At 49.1% G+C, this 24,848-nt stretch overlaps 1 protein-coding gene across 8 annotated transcripts in view; it reads left to right on the forward strand.

Moving 5' to 3' along the window:
* The window catches only part of KATNI (katanin interacting protein), a 233,051-nt gene that overhangs the window by 45,473 nt on the left and 162,730 nt on the right, over positions 1-24,848 (forward strand). For 7 of the 8 annotated variants that reach the window (XM_011710206.3, XM_011710197.3, XM_011710198.3 and 4 more), the window contains one exon: positions 24,008-24,084. The exons of the other annotated variant lie outside the window; for it this stretch is intronic. In XM_011710206.3, the coding sequence (XP_011708508.2) occupies positions 24,008-24,084 (77 nt within the window). The remainder of the gene's footprint in view (positions 1-24,007; positions 24,085-24,848) is intronic. 8 annotated transcript variants of the gene reach the window in all.

The raw sequence follows: 24,848 nt of genomic DNA on the forward strand, positions 1-24,848 counted from the left end.
AACCAGAAGTGGACATAGGAGCATAGACAGGAGTGTGGGGGACCAGCAAGTTGTTCATTGTGATAGAAGCAAAGAAAAGAATAGGTATTAGGAGCAAATGAGCATCACCAAGGCTGGTCGTGTAGACTGGGGCCCTATAGAAAAAACTTTGTGTACTCATTCTTTCATTTATTTGGCAAATATTTATCAAGCACCTGCCATGTGCCAAACATTGTCCTGGGCCCTGGAGATTCAGCAGTGAACAAAATAGACACAAATCCATGCCTCTGTAGAGTTTATGTGCCAGTGGCGGCAGGCAGACACTAAGCAAATAAATAAGCAAAATATAAAGGGGTGTCAGAGAAGAAATAAACAGGGAAGGGGGCTGGGGAGGACTGGGGAGGGATGTGACATTAAATAGGGCCCTCAGAAGGGCCTCGCTGAGAATGTGAGCAGAGACTACAGGAAGTGAGAGGAAGCCACGCAGATCTCTGGAAAAGGAGCATTTCTGCAGAGGGAACAGCAAGGGCAAAGTCGTGGGGACAGGGGCATCCGTGTGGCTGATGGAGGAGGAACGAGGATGGTGGGAGAGAAGGACAGAGGGGTCAAGGCCAGGTCATGTAGGGCCTTGTGTCATTTGTAGGGCCTGGCCTTTTACTCTGGGGGTAGTGGGAGCCAGGGGAGCATTTTGAGCAGAGGAGGACCGGGACCTGGCAGGCTTTAACAGGATGCACCTCCTGGTCATGTGGGGAGAATGACCATAGGCGAAGGCGAAAGGAGGAAGACCAGGTGGTGGCTGCTGCAGAATCTCCGTGAGAGATGACGTGGCTTGATTTGGGGCAGCAGCTGTGGGGGTGCTGAGAAGCGGCCTGATCCTGGGTATTGTAAAGACAGAGGCAGCTGGACTTGTTGTTGGATTAGATATGGGTGGGAGAGAGAAAAAAGACAAGACCTTTAAGTCTTGGTCTGAGCAGTGAGAATGATGGATGCTTCATCTCCTGAGAAGGGAGAGAGGGTGAGAGCAGGCTTTAGGGGGAACATCAGGAATTAAAACCTAGGAAGACCTCTGAAGGCAGCTGGAGATGGGAATCTTGGGCTCAGGGAGAAAAGCTGTGTTAAGCTGAGTCTGTCTGGAGTGTGGAACCATTGACAACTTTTTTCTTTTTTGTACACAGTGGTAGAATGGGCTGAGGTCATTAGTTATGCAAGTAATGCATGAAAACAGCTTTCTTTAAAAATGGTAGCTCACACTGTTTTGCATCAAGCTGTTTTCATGCATTACTTGCCTGAGCCCAGGAGTTCGACACCAGCCTGGGCAACATAGCAAGACCCCATCTCCACAAAAAATAAAAATAGGCCTGTCACGGTGGCTCACACCTGTAATCCCAGCACTGGGAGGCCGAGGCAGGTGGATCACTTGATGTCAGGAGTTCAAGACCAGCCTGGGCAACATGGTGAAAACCTGTCTCTACTAAAAATATAAAAATTGGCTGGGAGGCCGGGCGTGGTGGCTCAAGCCTGTAATCCCAGCACTTTGGGAGGCCGAGACGGGCGGATCACGAGGTCAGGAGATCGAGACCATCCTGGCTAACACTGTGAAACCCCGTCTCTACTAAAAATACAAAAAACTGGCCGGGTGCGGTGGCTCATGCCTGTAATCCCAGCACTTTGGGAGGCCGAGGCGGGCGGATCACAAGGTCAGGAGATCGAGACCACGGTGAAACCCCGTCTCTACTAAAAATACAAAAAATTAGCCAGGCGCGGTTGTGGGCGCCTGTAGACCCAGCTACTCGGGAGGCTGAGGCAGGAGAATGGCGTGAACCCGGGAGGCGGAGCTTGCAGTGAGCCGAGATCGCACCACTGCACTCCAGCCTGGGCGACAGAGCGAGACTCCGTCTCAAAAAAAAAAAAAAAAAAATACAAAAAACTAGCCGGGCGAGGTGGCGGGCGCCTGTAGTCCCAGCTACTCCAGAGGCTGAGGCAGGAGAATGGCGTAAACCCGGGAGGCGGAGCTTGCAGTGAGCTGAGATCCGGCCACTGCACTCCAGCCCAGGCTACAGAGCAAGACTCCGTCTCAAAAAAAAAAAAAAAAAAAAAAAAAAAAAAATTGGCTGGGAGTGGTGGCCTGTGCCTGCAATCCCAGCTACTGGGGAGGCTGAGGCAGGAGAACCACTTGAACCCAGGAGACAGAGGTTGCAGTGAGCTGAGGTTGCACCACTGCGCTCCAGCCTGAGCAGCAGAGTGAGAACGTCTCAAAAAAATAAGTAAATAAAAATAATTAGCTGGTCATGATGGTGCGTGCTGTGGTCCCAGCTACTCAGGAGGCTGAGGCAGGAGGATTGCTTGAGCCTAATAGTTCAAGGCTGCAGTGAGCCATGATCACACTGGTGTACTCTAGCCTGGGCAACAGAGTGAGAGCCTGTCTCTAATAAATAATATAAACATTGTCACCTTCTAGATAAGGCTAAAATCCATTTTGCTAATCCCACCCCTCCCTAAGGCCAGTCTTCCCATCCTGGAGTAGCTGTTGCTATGAGCTTGGCATGCATCCTTCCAGGCCTTTCTCTGTGCAATTGTATACCTGAGTGTATCCATAAAATGTATGTGGTATTTTTAAATTTTTTTTTTTTTTTTAACCAGAAATGGTGTCACACTGAATGTACTGTTTTGCAACATGCTTTTGTAACTTGTAACTTGCCTATTGTCCCTGGGCTATGTGTCTTGGAGATCTATGCTTGATGTTATCTGCTCTTTTATTTTTTAACCTGTTGCATCGGATTCTCTGGTATTCAGCTGTTCTCCAGCCGGAGGACATTAGAGTTGCTTTCAACTAGCATTTTGTCCATTCTTCTCAGGCACCTGTGTGGCTTTCTCTAGGCTGAATTGCAGAAAGGAAATGGCCGGGTCTGAGTAGATGAAGGGTGTGTGGGATTTGATGTCTTGTCTCAGTGGATACTGCCATGTTGCTTCCCAAAGTGCCTCTGTCTATTTCTCTGCCCAGCCGTCAGGTTTTGAATGAAGAAAGCCATAGAGATCTGGGTTTTAGAGCAAAGCACAGGGAAGGGTTTATGGGTTGGAAGGTAGGACCAGGAAGCCAAGAAATCATGGACTTTGTGAGCTGCAGTTCCACTCTTAAGAATATGCATTTGGGCCGGGCATGGTGGCTCAGGCCCATAATCCCAGCACTTTGGGAAGCTAAGGTGGGTGGATCGTCTGAGCTCAGGAGTTCAAGACCAGCCTGGGCAACATGGTGAAACCCTGTCTCTACAAAAAATACAAAAATTAGCTGGGCATGGTGGCGTATGCCTGTTGCCCTGGCTACTCAGGAGGCTGAGGCGGGAAACTCACTTGAGCTTGGGAGGTGGAGGTTGCAGTAAACTGAGATTGCACCACCATTGCACTGCAGCCTGGGTGACAGAGCGAGACTCCATCTCAAAAATAAATAAGTAAATAATAACGTGCATTTGGAGAGAACATGAGCTACTTTAGGGGGCTGACCAGACTCTCCCAATCCCCTCCTTCCCTCCTGAAAACAGAGCAGCACAAATGAAAAACCATCTCTCTCCCGTCTGCACACCTGGCTTCTTCCCAGGCAGCTGGTTGCCATTCCTAAGCCAGCTTCACAGCCCAGAGTTGCGGCCACACCCCATGTGGCTGCTCAGCCACTGAAGGAAGACCCAGGAGTTGAGGGCCTTATGTCACACGCCACCACGGTGACCATATTTCAGAATTAAAATTGGGGCCTGTGACCTGAGGAGTTCATTGGACTTTGGGGATTTGGGCCTGGCCTGTTTGAATTCAGGACCACTGTAGGAAATCCTGGCCATCAGGATCATCCATTCGGTTCACAGTACAATTTATCAGTGACTTTTGATGTCAAGGCTCAGCCTGCCCTGGGAGCTGATGGTCAAGGAGGAACGATGTGCTGTCTCAGGGTTCCCAGGACGCAGACTCTGAGCAGGAGATACACATGCAGGGGTTTATTGGGAGGGCTCTTGGATGACACCTGTGAGGGGCAAGAGCGGCAGGCTTGGGCAGAAGGAGGAGTTGTGCAGTGCAGGCCTTGGGGAGCCCACAGATCCTGGGTGGAAACAGGTGGCCCTTCAGAGATGTCCCAGTTGAGACAAGGAACTGGGGTCTTTGCACCTTTGGCATCAACCAACATCAGAGATCCGGCATAACCTGGGGAAGGATGAATTTCTTCCTGGGAAGGGATACGGCTGTAAGCTACCAGCCATCTGCACTCCCAGCAGCTGGGGTATGTGAACGATCTGGGCCCCGCAGCACAACACCTGCTGGCCATGCAAAGCCCACAGCCACTGCCTTTGATAATGCTCCAGCAAGGGGTGTGTGAAAATGCTTCAGGAACACAGCTGAGGGAGGGGAGAAGCCATCCTGGGATAGAGGCCAGCAGGGAGGAAGTAGACCTTAACTGTGCCTCAAAGTCCTAAACTCCAAACCTGCACACCAGAAACGGCTCCTCTGGATGCTTCGAAGACTCCTCAAGGCAAGGCAATGACCTTGCAAGGGCAGTCAACACAAGGGCAATGAGCTTGAGAAGCAGCCGGAAGGGCTGAGTGGCTATTGAGATGGGGGTGGGGAAGGTGGGAATGACGTCAGCAGGGTGGTGAGAGCAGATTACATTCATGCGCCAGGCCACACTCAGACCTGCTCTCCCTCCAGCCTTTGCTCCATGAACGGTGCCCCGTCCCTCCAATGATGCAGGCCTGGAATCATCCTTGATAGACGCTCTCCCTTGTCTCTTCTTTCCAGCCTCTTATCAAGTCCTGTGCCTTCACCTCGGAAGCCTCTCCTCCCTGACCCTCCACGTGGCTGACACCTTTCATCTGAGCACCCGCAGGAGCCTCTCACCTGCAACCTGGCACCCATTCCCTGCCATCCAACCCCTTTCTTACTCCAACTTCCGCTGTCCGCTCCAGGAGCACCATGTGGTCTGGATCTCAGGGCAGAACTCCTGCTGTGGGCACGTGGTGTTTGTGGTCCATCCGGCTCAGTTCCGTGTCTCTGTCCCACGCGCCTTCCTTGTCCCTTCTGCTCTGTGCTCACGTGCGTCTGCTGCCTTAGCACACCGCCACTTTGCTTTGAGCACTCTCCCCTCCCCTCCACAATTAACCCGTTCATCCTTCAGGTTTTGGTTCTGTTGTCCCCTGCAGCCAAGCTTTACCTGCCCCCCTTTTAAAGCCACTCACGGCCCCCGCCTCCCCCACCTGGGCCCCCACCTCCCCCACCTTCCGAGCGCTGACGTCATATATTTGGTAGGTCATTTGATTACAATCTGTCTTCCTCACTAGACCACCAGCTCCATGAGGCTGGGGACATGCCCTGGCATGAATTAGGAGGAGTTTAGTAAATCTGGAAGAAGGTAGGAAAGAAGTGGGGTGAGGAAGGAGGGAAAGGAACGCATTTCCGCATGGTCAGGGAGGGGACTGTGGTCAGAGGGAGTGAGCATTTACTGTCACCTTTAAATTCCTAGATGAACATTATCTCACATGGCAAAAATCTTGACTGCAATATGTGAGAGTAAATCCAGTTTGAGGCCCATGAACCCCACTGCACTGCCCTACACATGACAGTGATATTTCAGCACCTGCCGTTAGCACAGACAGGCTTTGCTCTTAAGCACGCCTGGGATGTCAGAAGCCAAGACTCTCTAGCCATCCCCTGGGATCAGCCAACAGGCTCTGATCACTCTCCACACCAGCCGAAGACAGGCTCCTGGAGTCCCCTGGCATCTGCTTTTACACACACTGTTCTCTTCTGGCCCCTGTTCCACCCTCCCTCCCCCATTTTCCTGGCGAGCTCTTTTACAATTCTGTGTCTTGTTTTCTCTTCTGCAAAGCGCCCCCAGCCCCGCCAGTAATCCCAGGCCCCCTCCACTCTACCCACTGCCCTTGTGGCACAGGTGCCTCCTCTTTTTTTTGTTTTTTTCAGACGGAGTTTCACTCTTGTTGCCCAGGCAGGAGTGCAGTGGGGCGATCTCGGCTTCCCACAACCTCCGCCTCCCGGATTCAAGCGATTCTCCTGCCTCAGCCTCCCGGGTAGCTGTGATTACAGGCACATACCACCACGCCCAGCTAATTTTTTGTATTTTTTTAAGTAAAGACAGGGTTTTGCCGTGTTGGCTAGGCTGGTCTTGAACTCCTGACCTCAGGTGATCCACCCGCCTCAGCCTCCCAAAGTGCTGGGATTTTAGGAGTGAGCCACCGCACCCAGCCTCAGGTGCCTCCTCTTGATAGCACCCGCCGCACTGCCCTGGAGCAATTGTTCCGTTTCCACCTCTCTACTCCAAGTTCCTTGAGGCCAGGGATTTTTGTCTTCCTCCCTTTCCTTCTGTTCGTCCTCATTCTCTCCTTTCTGCAAATCCTTTATAAGCTCCTTGTACACACCAGGAACTGGGAGATAAGCAGTGAGCAAGCTGGCATTGTCCCTGCTCTCGTGGGTCTGGCGTCCTGATGAGGGAGGCCATGTATAAATGAACAGAGATGCTTTCAGAGAGTGAGAGGTGCTACTGGGTGAGGAGGCAGACAGGGACAGAGGTTGTTGGGAGAGGCCCCTAGAAGAAGGGATGCTACTAAACAAGCTTAGCCTTGAGCGAGGAGGGAAACATTGCAGGCAGGGGGAACAGCAAGGGCAATGACCTTACTTATTTACTTATTATAGAGATGGGGCAGGGGAAGCGGAGAGGGTGCTCTCGCGATATTTGCCAGTGTGACCTCGAACTCCTGGGCTCAAGTGATCCTCCCGCTGTGGCTTCCCAAAGTGCTGGGATTACAGGCATGAGCCACTGTGCCCGGCCGGCAATGACCTTGAGAAACAGCCAGAAGGACCACGTGGCTATTAGGATGAAGGTGGAAATGAGGTCAAGGAGGGTGGCAAGGCCAGATTACACTTGTCTGTCTATCTGTGGCCCTTGCCTGATGCCCAACCCATAGGAGAAGCACAAGGAATATGTATAGGATCAATAGGAAGGGAGTGCCCTCCCTTCTTCAGGGGGCCGGCGGCAGCCCTGGGGTGTGGGGGAATGAGCATCTGCTCAGACAGCCCTGCCTGCTGGGCTGGTGGTGATAGATGCCCTGTGTTGGGAGGTTCATTTCGTTAGAAGGAAAAGTTCTTGGATGGAAATCAGGTGGATGGAGGCAGAGATTGGCAGAGGGTGACTGCCTCTCTCTTCCCATCAGGACCGGTGGCCAGTCCTGCAGGACTGAGAGGCTCTGACAGGTAAAAGTGGCCCTAAATCAGTTCCACTAACAGCACCAGCCTGGGAGGGCGAAAGCAGCTTGCCTCTCTTCTCAATAATTAGAGGCTGTTTATGCTGCCCCAGACCTGAGCCCCCTCCTGGGCTGTCCTCAGGCAAGGAGGGTAGGGGTAGCCTCAGCCCTTCTACCTGCAGGCCGTGTGGAAACCTTCTGAGCCTCCATCAGCCCTTCCCAACCCAGGACTCGCTTAAAATCCAGTTGAGAGGATGTCAGGTCTGCCCCAAGCCCTCCAGTAGCTTCCCGGCCGCCTCAGCATCAGGCCAGAGTCTGCAAGGCCTGGCAGCCTCAAGGTCTGTCCCACCCCATCTCCTCCCACTCTCCTGCCTTGTTCACTCTGTTCTGGCCACACTGGCCACTGAGTTCTTCCCCAAATGTGCTGAGCCTCCTGGCCTCTGCACTCATTGTTCCTGCCATCTAGAAGCCCCTTTTATCCTGATACCCTTGTAACTGCCCAACGGGTTCATTCTGCCTGCTGCCCAGATACAGCCAATTTATCAAAACAGGGGACTTTAAACAGAAATAGAGTTTAATACATGTAGAGCCAGCTAGACAGCAGACCAGAGTTTTACGATTACTCAAATCAGCCTTCCTAAAAAGGTGGAGGCTAGAGTTTTTTGTTTGTTTGTTTTTTTGAAATGGCTTCTCTCTCTGTCGCCCAGGTTGGAGTGCAGTGGCGCGATCTCAGCTCACTGCAACCTCCTCCTCCTGGGTTCAAGTGATTCTCCTGCCTCAGCCTCCCGAGTAGCTGTGATTACAGGCGCTCACCACCATACCCGGCTACTTTTTGTATTTTTAGTAGAAACAGGGTTTCGCCATGTTGGCCAGGCTGGTCTCAAACTCCTGATCCCAAGTGATGTGCCCACCTTGGCTTCCCAAAGTGCTGGGATTACAGGCATGAGCCACTGTACCCAGCCCCCACCCACCCCCCCTCCCCGTCCTTTTTTTTTTTAAAGAGACGGCATGTGTGAGAAGGGGCTCACTTTGTTGCCCAGGCTGGTATTGAACTCCTGGGCCCAAAGTGATCCTCTCACCTCTGCCTCCCAAAGTGCTAGGATTACAGGCATGAGCCACTGCACCCAGCTGAGGCCAGGGCTTTTCAAGGATAGTTTGGTGAGCAGGGAGCTAGGGTCTGGGTGCCCTCGATTGGTTGGAGGGTGCAATCATAGGGGTGTGGCTTGGGCCATCTGGTTGTCAGAAATGCAAAAGCCTGAAAAGACATCTCAGAAGGCCAGTCAGGATCCACAATCATGATCTGCTGGAGTCCTCGGGGAAGTTGCAAATCCAGTGGCCTCTGGAATGATGGCTGGCGATCGATCGATCGTTAACATTTCAGCAGAATTCAGGCCCCTTTCATCCTCCTCACCTGGTGGCCTTTCATTAGCTTTACAAAGGCGATTTAGTTTTGGGAAGGGCTATTATTATTTAAACGATAAACTAAATTTTCCCAAAGTTAGCTTGGCACACGCCCAGGAATGACCAAGGGCAGTTTGGAGGTGAAAGGCAAGATAGAATTGGTTATGTTCAGAATGTTCTCTCTAGTATAATTTTTACAAAGGTGATTTTACCCTCAGGGTGCACCTCCCAAGAGAGGCCTTCTTGGAGCCCTGAACCCCACCACCCCCAACTGCAGTGAAGGGAAGAGGGAGCCCCGCCCCTTGCTCCTACAGTCTTCTGCCCCTTCCTACTTTCTTCTTTTTTAGAGATGGCATCTCACTATGATGTTGCCCAGGTTGGTCTCCAACTTTTGGGCTCAAGTGATCTTCCCACCTTGGCCTCCCAAAGTTCTGAGATTACAGTGTTTCCCACTTCCTTTTTTTTTTTTTTTTTTTTTTTTTTTGAGATAGAGTGTTCCTCTGTTGCTTAGGCTGGAGTGCAATGGCACGATCTTGGCTCACTGCAACCTCCGCCTCCCAGGTTCAAGCAATTCCCCTGCCTCAGACTCCTGAGTAGCTGGGATTATAGGCACGTGCCACCACGCCTGGCTAATTTTTGTATTTTTAGTAAAGACAGGGTTTCACGACATTAGCCAGGCTTGTCTCAAACTCCTGACCTCAGGCGATCTGCCTGCCTTGGCCTCCCAAATTTTTGGGAATATAGACGTGAGCCACTGTGCCTGGCTGCCCTTCCCGCTTTCTATTCTCCATAGCACTTATTGTCAGGTGATATACAATATACTTTAATTTTAAAAATTGATGGATTGAAACAGGGTCTCACTCTGTCATCCAGGCTGGAGTAGAATGGTGCAGTCATAGCTCATTGCAGCCTCAATCTCCTGGGCTCAAGTGATCCTCTCGCCTCAGCCTCCCAAGTAGCTGGGACTACAGGCACATGCCATCATGCCTGGTTACTTTTTAAAATTGTTAGTAGAGATAGAGTCTCACTGTGTTACCCAGGCTGGTTTGAATTGCTGGACTCAAGCGATCCTCCCAACTCAGCCTCCGAAGTAGCTTGGACTGCAGGCACACACCACCACACCCAGCTACTTTAAAAAATTTTTAGTACAGACAGCGTCTCACTGTGTTAACAGCCCAGGCTGGTCTTGAGCTCCTAAGCGCAAGTGATCCTCCTGCCTCAGCCTCCCAAAGTGCTGGGATTACACGTGTGAGCCACCGCACTTGGCTGTTTTACTTTTTTGTAAATCATCTGATTCCTTTTGCTAGAATGTGAACTCTGTGGTAGTAGAGACTTTGCTGGGCTTACTGTTGTATCTCCAGAGGCTAGTTCAGGGCCCAGCCAGAGGAAGTGTTCAGCCAATACTGAAGAAACGCATCGTTGTGTGAAATAAAGTCAATGCCACCTACCTCCCAGGGTTGTATGAATGTGGAAGTTCTGGCTCTGTGTTTTCCACTGTGCATTTTGCCTACCTGTGCCACCTTGTAGTAGGTGGCAAGTAAACGTTTTCTCTTTTAGTAGGTCTGTATTTATGTCTACAGTTACCTTCTGGCAAGCAATAATTATTTTCCATTTATGGCATTAATATAAACTTTCCTTTTTAAAGTAAACTCATTCAAGTTTTTTGTTTCTTTGTTGGTTGGTTTGTTTTTGAGATGGAGTCTCGTTCTGTCACCCAGGCTGGAGTGCAGTGGCATGACCTCAGCTCACTGCAACCTCTGCCTCCTGGGTTCAAGCAATTCTCCTGCTTCAGCCTCCTGAGTAGCTGGAATTACAGGCATGTGCCACCATGCCCGGCTATTTTTTTGTATTTTTGTTTTAAATAGAGATAGGGTTTCATTGTGTTGGCCAGGCTGGTCTCGAACTCCTGACCTCAAGTCATCCACCCGCCTTGGCCTCCCAAAGTGCTGGGATTACAGGCATGAGCCACCACACCCAACCTCAAGATTTTTTAAGTCTTCTATATTTGTGAATCTGAAAGATAATTGATAAATAACACCTTGCAATTTTAGAAGAAAACTTTTCTGAGGGCCGGGCACGGTGGCTCAAGCCTGTAATCCCAGCACTTTGGGAGGCCGAGACGGGCGGATCACGAGGTCAGGAGATCGAGACCATCCTGGTTAACACGGTGAAACCCCGTCTCTACTAAAAAATACAAAAAAAAAACTAGCCGGGCGAGGTGGCGGGCGCCTGTAGTCCCAGCTACTCGGGAGGCTGAGGCAGGAGAATGGCGTGAACCCGGGAGGCGGAGCTTGCAGTGAGCTGAGATCCGGCCACTGCACTCCAGCCTGGGTGACAGAGCGAGACTCCGTCTCAAAAAAAAAAAAAAAAAAAAGAAAACTTTTCTGAGAATAAAAAGAAATGCTCGTTGTTTTCCGCTGGACATGGATTGAAAATGATGTTTTAGATAGCTATGTAAGAAAAACATTTTTATAAAAATACACCATAACTGTGGCCTGCGGTCGTAGATTCTGGATCTGCCTTGATAGTCTATAAAACCTGAGACTAAGTATAAAATCTCAAGGTACGTATTGGTAGCGATAAAGAATAGTACATAGCAGGTAGGATAGTAATAAATGTAACTGTAAGGTATTGGAAAAATAGCCCAAACGCTCCCTTTGATTATCCATCTGGTGTGTGCATAGGATGTAATATTTTGATAGGACACCTACTCCAGGGCCTGAGAAACTGCCGTGTTTTGTGCTGTTTCCTTCCACCTCTAGGGGGCAGTATCAACCGTTGCTTTAGGTCTTTGTTGCTTGGCTTCTGCTGGCGTGATGGAAGCGCTGACTGCAGAGTATTTATTGCTCTTTTTTTGAGAATGGGAATATAACCGATGTGTTAGCAAATGCAGTAAAAAGTAGGCTCAGGCCAGTGCGGTGGCTCACGCCTGTAATCCCAACACTTTGGGAGGCCAAGGAGGGTGGATCGCTTGAGTTCAGGAGTTCAAGACTAGCCTGGTCAACATGACAAAACCCTGTCTCTACTGAAAATACAAAAATTAGCTGGGCGTGGTGGTGGACGCCTGTAGTCCCAGCTACTGGGGAGGCTGAGGCAGGAGAATTGCTTGAACCTGGGAGGTGGAGGTTGCAGTGAACTGAATTCAAGCCACTGCACTCCAGCCTGGGCAACAGAGTGAGACTCTGTCTCACAAAAAAAAAAAAAAAAAAAAAAAAAAAAGAAAAAGAGAAAAACAGCAGGCTCAGGCTCAGACTCAGATGCTTTCTCATTTAACTCATATGCACTGAGGATGGGCTACACAGCGCTGGGACATGCAGACTCCCCCAGTGAGTGGGTCTGAGCACTTGGGGTGGGTTTTGAAAGAAGGCTATGAGTTTTGTACTGTAAGATACATTTGAATCATCTCTTCTTGTGGGCTTAGGGCCACTGGAGCATGCATCAAGGTATCATTTAGTCCTCTATGAAATGCTTCTCTGAGCCCTTAGACATGGCAGGGACTTTGGATTCAGACACTGTCTAGTATTTGTTCTACCACTGTACCTCCCAGTACCTACTTGGGTATAAATCTCTCTCATACACATACACATACACACACTTCAAACTGACCCAAGGAAAGAAAGGGATGTATTCACTCAAGTGACTAAAAGGTTAGTGCTGGCTTCGGGCATGGCTGGATATGGTGGATTAACCACCATTAAAGGATCTGGTTGCTGTCTGGCCTGTCTCTCACTGTCCTCCATTCTGCTGTCTCTACATTGGTGTCATCACTCTTGGACAGATTTTTCTAACTTTTTTTATTTTTGTAGAAGTGGGATCTCACTATGTTGCCCTGGCTGGCCTCAAACTCCTGGGCTCAAGTGATCCTCCCACCTCAGCCTGCCAAAGTGCTGGGATTATAGGCATGAGCCACCATGCCTGGCATCTTGGGCAGATTTTTTCATGGAACATTTAAGGATGCTCATAATGGTGAACCTAAGAAGTTGGTAAAATGACTCCTTCCTTTGTGTGTGAAGAAATGACATCTTCCTTCCTTCCTTAGTAGCCCTGGCTCATATCAACTAATAATTGTGAAGGAGGAGAGATAAGGACTTTTCCAGGAGGGTCCTTGGGAGGCATAGCTTGGGAAGCATACCTAGCCCTGAACCATCACATGGCCGGGGAGATGGAATGCACTGGCCAGGCCTGCGGCACGTGCTTTCCCTTGCAGCATTGGGAGTGTTATTTCCACCCACACCACGTGGACTGAGAGTGGACGAAAGGCGGTTTCCTAGAGGAGAATCAAGGTGTTATACCCAGAACAGGAATGGATGCTGGCCCCACATAAACAAGGGTTGTCTGCTAGCTCCACTTAGGGACTCTGAGAACTTCAGGCAATTTGCTTCAGCTTTCAAGGCCTCCGTTTCCTCCTCTGTAAAATGGGCATAATGATCTTAGAGCATAGGATTGCTGCATGCGTTAAATAAGCACCCACAGACAGCATTGATAAACGGCAGTAAAGGATGCCTGAAAAGCTGGACCCCGGTAACTTCAAGCATCAGCTTGTCACCCATAACTCATCCCTTAGTTAGGATGTGGAGCCTACAGGGAGGCAGCAGGGGATCAAGGGACTTGGGGGTGTGGAAGAGCTCTGTGACCCCAGACAGTCAGTGTCTTCTTTTTTTTAATTTTTATTATTTTTTGAGATGGAATCTCGCTCTGTCATCCAGGCTGCAGTGCAGTGGCACGATCTTGGCTCACCACAACCTCGGTCTCCTGGGTTCAAGCCATTCTCCTGCCTCAGCCTCCCGAATAGCTGGGATTATAGTCCTGCATGGCGCTAACCACCATGCCCGGCTAATTTTTATATTTTCAGTAGAGAGAGGGTTTCACCACGTTGGCCAGACTGGCCTTGAACTCCTGGCCTCAAGTAGTCCACTCGCCTCCCAAAGTGCTGGGATTATAGGCATGAGCCACCATGCCCAGCCACAAAGAGTGGCTTCATGGTCTCAGTGTTATCCTATCTAAGTGATGGTTTTCTGGTGGGATCTGCAGTCAGCAAGGTTGGGTATCTGACATTCTCAAGCCCTAGAAACCAACACTGCACTCTCAGCTGCTCCTGAATGCAGCTCAGGCTTCTGTATTCACTAAATCAGCCCCGTTGAGGAGAATTCCAGTGTACTGGCCTCAGAGGAATACGTGATCCTTGAAATATGGACTCTGTCTTTAAGTATAACTGATTCTTGGCATTTCATTCCAGTTCCAGTTTTTTTTCCCCTAGAGAAAATGAATAACATGGCCGTTGGTAAAATTCCCTTTTTTTTTTTTTTTTCCCTGAGACAGCGTGTTGCTCTGTCACCCAAGCTGGAGTGCTGTGGTGTAGTCATAGCTCACTGCAGCTTCAACCCCCTGGACTCAAGCCATCCTCCCACCTCAGCCTCCCAAGTAGCTGGGACTACAGGTACACGCCACCATGCCTGGTTAATCTTTTTTTTTTTAATATTTTTATAGAGATGGGGTCCTGCTGTGTTGCCCAGGCTGCTCTCAAACCACAGTCCTAACTTCTCCCTTATCTCTACAGTGCCTAACTCTTGGTAGGATTTTTTTTTTTTCCTTAGAGAAAGGGTCTCACTCTGTTGCCCAGGCTGGAGTGTGGTGGCACGGCCATAGCTCACTGTAGCCTCGAGATCCTGGGCTCAAACTATCCTCCCACCTCAGCCTCCCAAGTAGCTGGAACTACAGCCTCACACCACCACACCCAGCTAATTTTTAAAAAACATTTTTGTAGAGACAGCCCTTGACAAAATTCTGTGCCTTCTCCAGGGCCAGCACTGGGGATAAAGATAAGGATACCAATAAGGACATTGAGACTCTGCTTTTGTGTCACATCCAAACTCCTTGGACCCTCTGCTGTAGGTCACTTGTGCCTTCTCAGCACCCAACACTCTAGCCAATTCTTGATTCCCCCTTAACCCCCTGCAACCTCCACATCCTAACCAAGGGATCATTTATGGGTGACAAGCCAATGCTTCGGGTGACTGGGGTGCAGCTTTTCAGGCATCCTCTGGCCCGTGCGTGAACATTTCATGTTTCTTCACACCCCCAAACCTCTGTTCATGCTGGTCCTGCTGCTTGGAAGGCCTTTCCCTTTTCTTGTTGCCCAGGTAACGTTTCAACTTTCAGATCCCCGCTTCAATGTGTCCTCGTGGATTCATTCACTCAACAGTTTCATTGGAATGCACAATGAACAAAATAGATAAAGCTCTCCGCCTTCATAGAATTCTCATTCTAGTGCAAGGACACCCCAATACATAAAAGGTATAATAAGTAAGATAAATTAGACGTGTGTTAGTGCAGGGAGGGATGCAGGAGATGGGGCGTGCAGTGTGTGCACAGTTTGCAAGTTTCACTATGATGGTCAGGGGAGACGTCACTGAGAAGGGAGGATCTGTGTTAAGTCTTTTTTTTTTTTTTTGAGATGGAGTCTTGCTCTGTCGCCCAGGCTGGAGTACAGTGGCGTGATCTCGGCTCACTGCAACCTCCACCTCCCAGGTTCAAGTGATTCTCCTGCCTCAGCCTCCTGCGTAGCTGGGATTACAAGCATGCACCACCATGCCCAGCTAATTTTTGTATTTTTAGTAGAGATGAGGTTTCACCATGTTGGCCAGTGGGTTAAGTCTTGAAGGAGGTGAGGAATGTGGGCATTTTCCTGAGAGAAGAGCATTCCACATGGAAGGAATGGGGCCTGAGGAATGGGGGGTGTTGAGGACACTGGAGTGAGAAGGAGGAGTGCAGTGGTGAGAGGTGGCTCAGAGATGGGGGTCGAGACCTAGAGTGCAGGGCCTTGTGGCCACTGGGATGGCCTTGCCCTTGACTCTGAGTGGGACAGGAGCCCCCTTGGGGTCCTAGCAGAAGAGTGACATGATTCCACTCACCTCTCATCAGGCCCCCTGGGTGACAGCAGGGAGAACAGAAGGCAGGGAGGAGGCAGGCGCAGGAGTCCAGTCTGGGCCTAGACCAGCCTGGGAGGGGAGAGCAGGGAGAAGGGGTCGGATTTTGGATACGCAGTAGTTTTCCTGTGGAGCTGATGGGTTAGATGTGTGTGGGATGGGACACAGAGTGGGGCTTTGAAGATGACTGCGAGGATTGGAGAGACCTTCCTGGGGATCTAATTCAGACACTTGGCATTGCATTTTGTGTATTTTATTAGAATTCTCTCCTTTGGGAGGGGCCCAGGTGCCTTTGATAGTCTGATGAAAGTTACGGGTTCTTCCAAGAACACCCTTGTGCATGCAATTAAATGGGTGTTCTCAGGACCCCTGCAGGGATCCCTAGACAGTGTGTGGTTGCTTGACTGGCTGCAGTTGCAGCCCACTTTTGTACAACGTCAGGGGGCACGATTCACACTGCACATTGTGATTGGGGGCTGTTCAGTCCAGCAGCCCTAACCAACAACCAGCAGTTGATTACAGTTGTGAAAGGAAAATAAATCTTGAGGCCCCCAAATCACTAAACTAGAGGGAAAAGTTAACCTGGTAACTGCTTAGAGCAAACCTGCCTCCCATTCTCCTCAAAGTCACCCCTCTGGGCCGGGCGCAGTGGCTCAAGCCTGTAATCCCAGCACTTTGGGAGGCCGAGACGGGCGGATCACGAGGTCAGGAGTTCGAGACCATCCTGGCTAACACGGTGAAACCCCGTCTCTACTAAAAAATACAAAAAACTAGCCGGGTGAGGTGGTGGGCGCCTGTAGTCCCGGCTACTCGGGAGGCTGAGGCAGGAGAATGGCGTAAAAACCCGGGAGGCGGAGCTTGCAGTGAGCTGAGATCCGGCCACTGCACTCCACCCTGGGTGACATAGCGAGACTCCGTCTCAAAAAAAAAAAAAAAAAAAAGTCACCCCTCTGCTCACTGAGATGCATGCATATCTGATTGCCTCCTTTGGAGAGGCTAATCAGAAACTCAAAAGAATGCAACCATTTGTCTCTTATCTACCTGTAACCCGGAAGCCCTCTCTCTGCTTCTAGTCATCCCACCTTTGCTTCAAGTTGTCCCGCCTTTTTCGGACCGAACCAATGTTCATCTTACATATGTTGATTGACATCTCACGTCTCCCTAAAATGTACGAAACCAAACTGTGCTCTGGCCACCTTGGGCAACTGTCGTCAGGACCTCCTGAGACTGCGTCATGGGTGCGCATCCTCAACCTTGGCAAAATAAACTTTCTCAATTAACTGAGACCTATCTCAGCTATTGGGGGTTCACAGAGTCTACACAGGCAAGTTGGTATCTGAATCTACACTGGGTCAGAGCTTTTGTTAAGCCCTGATTGCATATGCAAAGGGGCCAGCCACACAGTAAGCCCTTGATAAATGTTTGCTGAAAAACTGAAGAGGAACTTGGCGTTTTTTCAGGGTTCTCACACCTTTGCTGGATGCCTTAAGTATTCATACACGCCTTTTGTAGGCAAGGAAGTAAAGCCTCAGCACAACGAGGGTTAACTGACTTAGGCACGAAAAGGGGTAGAATCTTGCCTGGCGCATAGTAAGTGCTAAGTCAACCTTAGCAATTGTCGTCATAGAGCTGGACAGCGGTGAAGCCAGGATTGGAGCCCAGGCCTCCAGGCACTCAGGCGAAACTCCATCTCCTTCCCTGTTCCATGGGTCTGCCCTCCAGGAATTTATAATCTGATTGGGGAGCCAAGATGAGCGAGAAAGAAAATAATCCCAAATTACTTCCACTTTAATCCTAGTTTATCCACATAGCAGTCCTGTGAGGTAGACCTTATCAGTATCCCCCGTTTGCAGACAAGGAAACTGAGGCTCAGATGAGATAAACAACAGAGTTCAGGGCTCACACCCAGGTCTCCAAATCCCCTGATAATTAGTGAGTAGTATATATAGTTAAATGCTAACACCTTAGCACTTAATTATATCAGATTTCACACTGTATTGAATATAATTTAATACTAATTTCAGGCTTTCAGAAGGAACTGAAGTGAGTGGGGTGGGGAGAATGGCAAGGGAAGCCTTCATGGGGACTTTGGGAACTGAGCTGGCCCTTGGAGAGTCGGAGTGGAGGCTGGAGGGTGCTGGGGTGGGTTACTGGAAAAGGAAATAGAATGATTAAGACATCAAGTTAGGAGTGAGAATGGGGCGGGGTGGGACTCGGATGGTTCTGTTTTAGAAATGGAGTTCCATCAATGCACTTATAACTAATGTTCATTGAGAATTTTGTAAGTGCCAGGTACTGTGCTAAATCCTTTCCACTGTTATTGCATCCAATTCACTTAACTCTGTGAGGGAAAGAAAAGTTCCACCAGACAACAGGTACAGGCATCACTCCATCTTATAGGTAAAGAAACTAAGTGGCAACCTTGTGTCATGGAACAGGCTGGACTCCAGAGCCCTGGTACCTCCCAGCTCGAGTTCAGAGACCATCTCACTGGAGGCGGGGGTGTTGTGAATGGTGGGAAATAAAGTTGGCTAGTTTAGGGCCTTGCTACCCAAAGTATGGGCCATGGGCATTACCTGGGAGCTCATTAGAAGTGCAGACTTGGGGCCAGGTGTGGTGGCTCACGCCTGTAATCCCAGTACTTTGGGAGGCCGAGGTGGGTGGATCACCTGAGGTCAGGAGTTTGAGACCAGCCTGGCCAACATGGTGAAACCCCGTCTCTACTAAAAATACAAAAATTATCCAGGCATGGTGGTGCGTGCCTGTAATCCCAGCTAGTTGGGAGGCCAAGACAGAAGAATCGCTTGAAGCCAGGAGGCGGAGGTTTCAGTGAGCCAAGATCACACCACCGAACTCCAGCCTGGGCAACAGAACAAGATTCCTTCTCAAAAAGAAAGAAAAAAGGAAATGCAGACTTGGGTACTTCCCAGTCCTACTGAATCTGCATTTCAAAGCAGGCATGGTGCTACATGCCTGTAGTCCCAGCTACTCAGGAAGCTGAAGTGGGAGGATCACTTGAGGCCAGGAGTTTGAGACTAGCCTGGGCAGCATAGTGAGACCCTGTCTCCAAAAAAAAAAAAAAAAAAAAGAATCTGGGGCATGGTGGCACACAGGCACACGCCTGTAATCTAAGAACTTTGGGAGGCTGAGGCAAGTGGATCACTGGAGCTCAGGAGTCGGAGACCAGCCTGGGCAACATGACAAAACCACGTCTCTACAAAAAATACAAAAGAAAAAAAGAAAAAAACATTAGCCAGCCATGTGTTGTCACCTGCCTGTAGTCCCAGCTACTCAGGAGGCTTGAGTCCAGGAAGTTGAGGCTGCGGTAAGCTGAAATTGCTCTGCACTCCAGCCTGGGAGACAGAGTGAGACCCTGTCTCAAAAAGAAAAAAAGAAAAAAAATCTGCATTTCACCACGATCCCTAGGTGATTTGTAGGCACATCAGCATTTAAGAAGTGGAGATGGATGGATGTTCCAGTTCCTCGAATCTTTCTGATGACATCTCCCTCCTGGCAAAGGAGGATCGATGCATTCCCTGGAGAGTTTGAGGTGAAAGCCCAGGGCAGCCAGCAAAAGCTGAGATTTCTTTGAAGTCCCATATTTCATCTAAAAATGTCATCCACTGTTTCATTCCATACCCATAATATATCCACGGTCATTTTAATGTTTCAAAATGGTTATGTAAATTGCCATGGAGCAGCATCTGTGTTCTGGGAAGATGCTTGGGAGGGTTTCCTTGTATCTTAAATGGGGTAATAATCACTACTTCAAGGGCTTCTGTGAAGATCAAAGGAGAATCGTGTATATGGAAATGCTGGATAAACTGTTTGCGCGATTTATGTGTTATTATTCTGGAAGAAGGCGAGAATCCTCCCCAGACCCACTCTCATAAAAACCCAGTTCTCCCGAGGGCTGAGGCCTCCTGTGCTTTTCTTGCACTCAGGATGAGGCAGGACTCAGGCCCAGGGGAGGACAGAGTAGTGTCTGTAGGCACCTCCGGAAGCCAGGAAAGCTAGTTTGTTTTTTGTTGTTTCTCGGGTGTTTTAGAGAGACAGGGTCTCACCCTGTTGCACCAGCTGCAGTGCAGTGACACAGTCATAGCTCACTGTAACCTTGAACTCCTGGACTCAAGCACCCCTCCCACCTCAGCCTTCCACATAGCTAGGACTACAGGCATGCACCACCACACCAGCTACTTTTTTTTTTTCCAAGACAGAGTCTTGCTCTGTTGCCCAGGCTGGAGTACAGTGGCGCTATCTCAGCTCACTGCAGCCTCCGACCCCCGGGTTCAAGTGATTCTCCTGCCTCAGCCTCTGAAGTAGCTGGAATTACAAGTGCCCGCCACCTCACCTGGCTAATTTGTTGTATTTTTAGTTGAGATGGGGTTTTACCATGTTGACCAGGCCGGTCTTGCACTCCTGACCTCAGGTGATCCACCCACCTCAGCCTCCCAAAGTGCTGGGATTACAAGTGTCAGCCACCATGCCTGGCCATACCCTACTATTTTTTATTTTTTATTTTTAAGAGACAGGGTCTTGCTATGTTGCCCAGACTGGTCTCAAACTCCTGGCCTAAAGCAATCTTCCCGCATCAGCCACCCAGAGCACTGGGATTACACGTGTGGGCATGCCCAGCCTTGTTTTTTGTTTTTGTTTTTGTTTTTTATTTCTTATAATTTCATTGTATCACCCTTTCTTATTATTGCTTACTTCGTGATTGGCCAACTTAGCCAGAAGGAAAGCCCCAGTGAAACTCAGAGGTTGTAGAGATGTCAGAATAGGAGAGAACATGAGGGTACAGCATCCTGTTCCTGGGTGGGTCTAGAGAGAGGGAAGTCAGGAAGGGAAAGTAGAGGCTCCGGAGCAAGAGGGAAGCAGATGGCAACAACCTGGGGCCCTACAGGAAGCAGGAGGAGAAAGGGCATCAGGGTGTTAGCCCTGGACTAGGCATGACTGGGCTGCACATCCGGCTCTTTTCCTCGAAATTGGAGGGAGAAGTGAAGACGGGAGGGAGAAAAACCCAAGACTGGTGAAATGGAGATGCAGGCAGACACTGACCTTCCACAATTGAGGGCACAGGGTGAAGGCTAGCTAGAGAAGGCACAGGCAGAAAGCTGCATGGGAAGAGCAGCTCATTCAGCACTACAGATGCAGAGGAAGAGAATTTGGCAAGTAGGACATTTTTTAGAAACGGGGTCTCACTCTCTTGCCCAGGCTGCAGTGCAGTAGTGCAATCATAGCTGACTGTAATCTTGAACTCCTAGACTCAAACCATCCTCTCCTGCCTCAGCCTCCCGAGCAGCCGGGACTACAGGCTTGCCACCACACCCAGCTATTTTTTTTTTTTTTTTAAAGAAATGGAGTGGGAATCTTTTTTATTATTTATTTATTTATTTATTTATTTATTTATTTATTTATTTTTTGAGACAGTCTCATTCTGTTGCCCAGGCTGGAATGCAATGGCACGATCTCAGCTCACTGCAACCTCCACCTCCTGGGTTCAAGCGATTCTCCTGCCTCATCCTCCCAAATAGCTGGGACTACAGATGCACACCACCACACCTGACTAATTTTTTGTATTTTTAGTAGAGAGGGGGTTTTACCATGTTAACCAGATGGTCTTGATCTCCTGACCTCGTGATCCGCCTGCCTCAGGCTCCCAAAGTGCTGGGATTACAGGCGTGGGCCACTGTGCCCAGCCTGGAGTGGGAATCTTAATGATTATCATGAGGATGAGAGCGAGAGGAAAGGAATGCCCGTCATTCTCAACTTGGGACGGCATGATGGGTGATTAGTTTCCCGTGCCTCAGAGCGATTGGAAAGGATGGAGAGAAGACCTATTACATTAAGTTAAGGTGGTCCTGGGTCTCTCTTGGGTAGAATTCTAACAAAATAATGGGGCTAAAGCCAGATTTTGAAAAGTTAAGAAGAGAATGACAGAGATTTCTATTTTTCTCTCTCTTTCCTTCCCAGGAGAAGCATTAAGGTTCCCACACAAACTGCATTTCTGATACAAATGCCCTACTTGCCATTTAAAACTTAATCCCCATAACTTGCTATAACTTGGGACCAGTGCCAAGCTGATATTGTACTGTTAATCCTCCCCTTGACAACAAAGTTAAAAAACAGCAAATTGGCCAGGTGCGGTGGCTCGCGCCTGTAGTCCCAACACTTTGAGAGGCCAAGGCGGGAGGACCACCTGAAGTCAGGAGTTCAAGACCAGACTGGCCAACATGGCAAAACCCTGTCTGTACTAAAAATACAAAAATTAGCTGGGTGTGGTGGCGCACACCTGTGATGTCAGCTACTCAGGAGGCTGAGGCAGGAGAATCTGGGAGGCAGAGGTTGCAGTGAGCCAAGATTGTGCCAGTGCACTTCAGTCTGGGCCACAGAGCAAGGCTCCATTTCAAAGAAAAAAAGGAAAGGAAAAAGAAACAGCAAATTGCAAAGAATTGTTTATTGTATGATCCCATTTTTGTTTTAAAGAGTATATGAGGTCTGGCGCAGTGGCTAATGCTCGTAATCCCAGCATTTTGGGAGGCCAAGGCAGGCAGATGACATGAGACCAGGAGTTAAGAGACCAGCCTGGCCAACATGGTGAAACCCTGTCTCTACTAAAAATACAAAAATTAGCTGGGCATGGTGGCAGGTGACTGTAGTCCCAGCTACTTGGGAGTCTGAGGCAGGAGAATTGCTTGAACCTGGGAGATGGAGGTTTCAGTGAGCTGAGATCACGCCACTGCACTCCAGCCTGGGTGACAGAGTAGGACTCTGTCTCGAAAAAAAAACCAAGAAAAAAAAAAAAAAAACCAGCAAAAAAACAAACAAAAGAAATAGAAGAGTATATGGGGCTGGGGGCAGTGGCTCATGCCTGTAATCCCAGCACTTTGAGAGGCCAAGGCAGGAGGATCACTTGAGCCCAGGAGTTAGAGACCAGTGTGTGCGACATAGTGAGATGCCATCTCTACTAAAAAAAAACAAGAAAAAGCTTTTTAAAGAGTGTATATGTAGATATGTATCTTTGTATATTATGAACAAAGAAAAGCACCCGGAGGAAGATATACATATCAAATTACAATAGCAGTTTTACTGGTGCATGCATACATCACTTTAAATATGTGTAGTTTATTATATATTACTCTCCCCCAGCCGTAATAAATTATACCAGGGATTATCTCTGATGGTCAGATTATAGTGTGTTACTTAAAATTCTTTTGTCTGCAAATGACAGAAACTCAGTTGAAACTTCTAAGGCAATAACTGAATTGTCCAGATACTTCTTTAGGCATAGGTGAATCCAGGGACTCAAATTATGTCATTAAGAATCTGCCTCTGCATCTCTTGGATCTGCTGTCTTTTTTATCAGCTTCACTCTCAGGCAGGTCCAGGCCTGCATCTCACTGGCACAGCATTCAAATGGGAAGAGAGCAGCTCTTTTTCCAAGGGTATCAGCAAAGTCCCGAGGCTGACTCGGGTCTTGGTTCACCCCTAAAGTGGTAAATCACTGTGACTGGGGGAAGCCCTATGTTGATTGGCAAGGCCAAGGTCATGTGAACCAAGAGAAGAACAAAGTCACTTTCAAGGTCATCTAAGGAAGCCAGTGAAGTGCAGGAAGGGGCTGAGCAGTTCCCCAAAGGAAACCCAGGGTCCCATTGGCAGAAGAGGAGACACAGAACCACAGATGTCCACTCCAAGAGGGACTCCGGTCTGGGTCATAGATTTCTGTAACGACTGCATTGTTTATAATTAACATATATTTCTCTTGAAATGACAAGGGGAAAATAAGATTCCCCTCCCCTTTTTGTTCTTTGAGACACTCTGTTGCCCAGGCCGGAGTGCAGTGGTGCAATCATGGCTCACTGCAGCTCTAACTTCCCAGACTCAGGCAGTCCTCCCTCTTCAGCCCCCCAAGTAGCTAGGACCACAGGCATGCACCACCGATGCCTGGCTAATTTTTAAATTATTTGTAGAAATAAGGTCTCCCTAGGTTACCCAGGCTAGTCTGGAACTCCTGGGCTCGAGCAATCGTCTCACCTCAGCCTCCCAAAGTGCTAGTTTTACAGGCATGAGCCACTGTGCCTGTCCAAGATCCCCTTTTAAACAACTGATTTGGGTTGCATCTGGTTATGACAATTAAGATAACTAAATAATGAGTGTTGAGAAAACAGTACAGCCCAAATCATGTCAGAGCCCTTGATCTTAGAGGGCATGGGAGGAATGAAGAGCAGTGAGAGGCGAGAATTGACCTTCTCCTTTTCATAGACAATTAAAGGTGTGTACGCCTAAGACCCATGGGACCATCAGACAATCTCTGGGGCTCTGGGTCGCTGGAGCGATGCGCCGGGGGAGCTGGGCCTTCGTCAAGGTCAGCCTCCGCCTCTCAGCCTCCTGTGCCGGTGTGTGCCGCACCTGCGCTCTCAGTCAGCGATTCCCTGCATTCTGATATCACACTGCTCTGTTTCTTCATTTCAGGGTTACGCTAAGGACATGGTGACAGACTTTGATGAGAAACATGATGAGTATTTAATATTGCTTCAGCAAAGGAACCGGTAAGAGAAGCCGCTCGACGGCAGCCCTTGATATTAGCCAAGTAAAAATCTATTTAGATTCATTAACAGCAGGCAGGCCCTGCCTCACATAGGAATGGGATGCAGAGTCCCCCTCCACTCAGAGGCTTAGAATATTATCTGCAACCCCAGCTCCTATTTCTCCATTCACTGATTTAATTGCATCTTTTGACTGAGCTGTAGCAAACTGTTCGATGTGTAAGTACCGCCTCTTCCCTCCCAGCTCCTGTTCTGGGAGAAGATAAAGTTGTCAAAAAAAGCTCGAATTTGGCAGGGCTTGTGCAAGAACCACCTGAAGAGCCCAGTCTGTGATCGCACAGGCTTTGACAATCCCTGAAATCTGAGCCTATAATCATGTCGTGTTATGCAAAAATGGAGTCATTTTACATTGGTGTTTGAAGTTGGTCGATAAGTCATTTGAAGTTAAAGTAGGACTGATTTTGTCTCTGGAGTGCTGGTTCTTAAAAAAGCTTGCAGTAGGTCCAGTGTGTAGTGATCAAGGTCAAAGCATCATGGTCTGGTTTGAAAGAGGCATCATTCCTCGGTTCTTTCGTAGGGCTGAGGAAGTTCATTTTCAGTTCACCGCAGTTTGTCTTCAGGCCTCAAACCTTGCGATAAGCTGGGGATTTGCGAATTCAGATTCTAGGGATGGCCAGGCAGTGAGTGGAGCCGGCTCAGTGGGCCAGTGGGTACCTGGAGCTCCTGTCTCCAAGCTGCTCAGCCCAGGCCAGCTGTCCGTGAGACCA

Source organism: Macaca nemestrina, chromosome 18, assembly GCF_043159975.1.
Source record: "Macaca nemestrina isolate mMacNem1 chromosome 18, mMacNem.hap1, whole genome shotgun sequence".
NCBI lineage: Eukaryota > Metazoa > Chordata > Mammalia > Primates > Cercopithecidae > Macaca > Macaca nemestrina.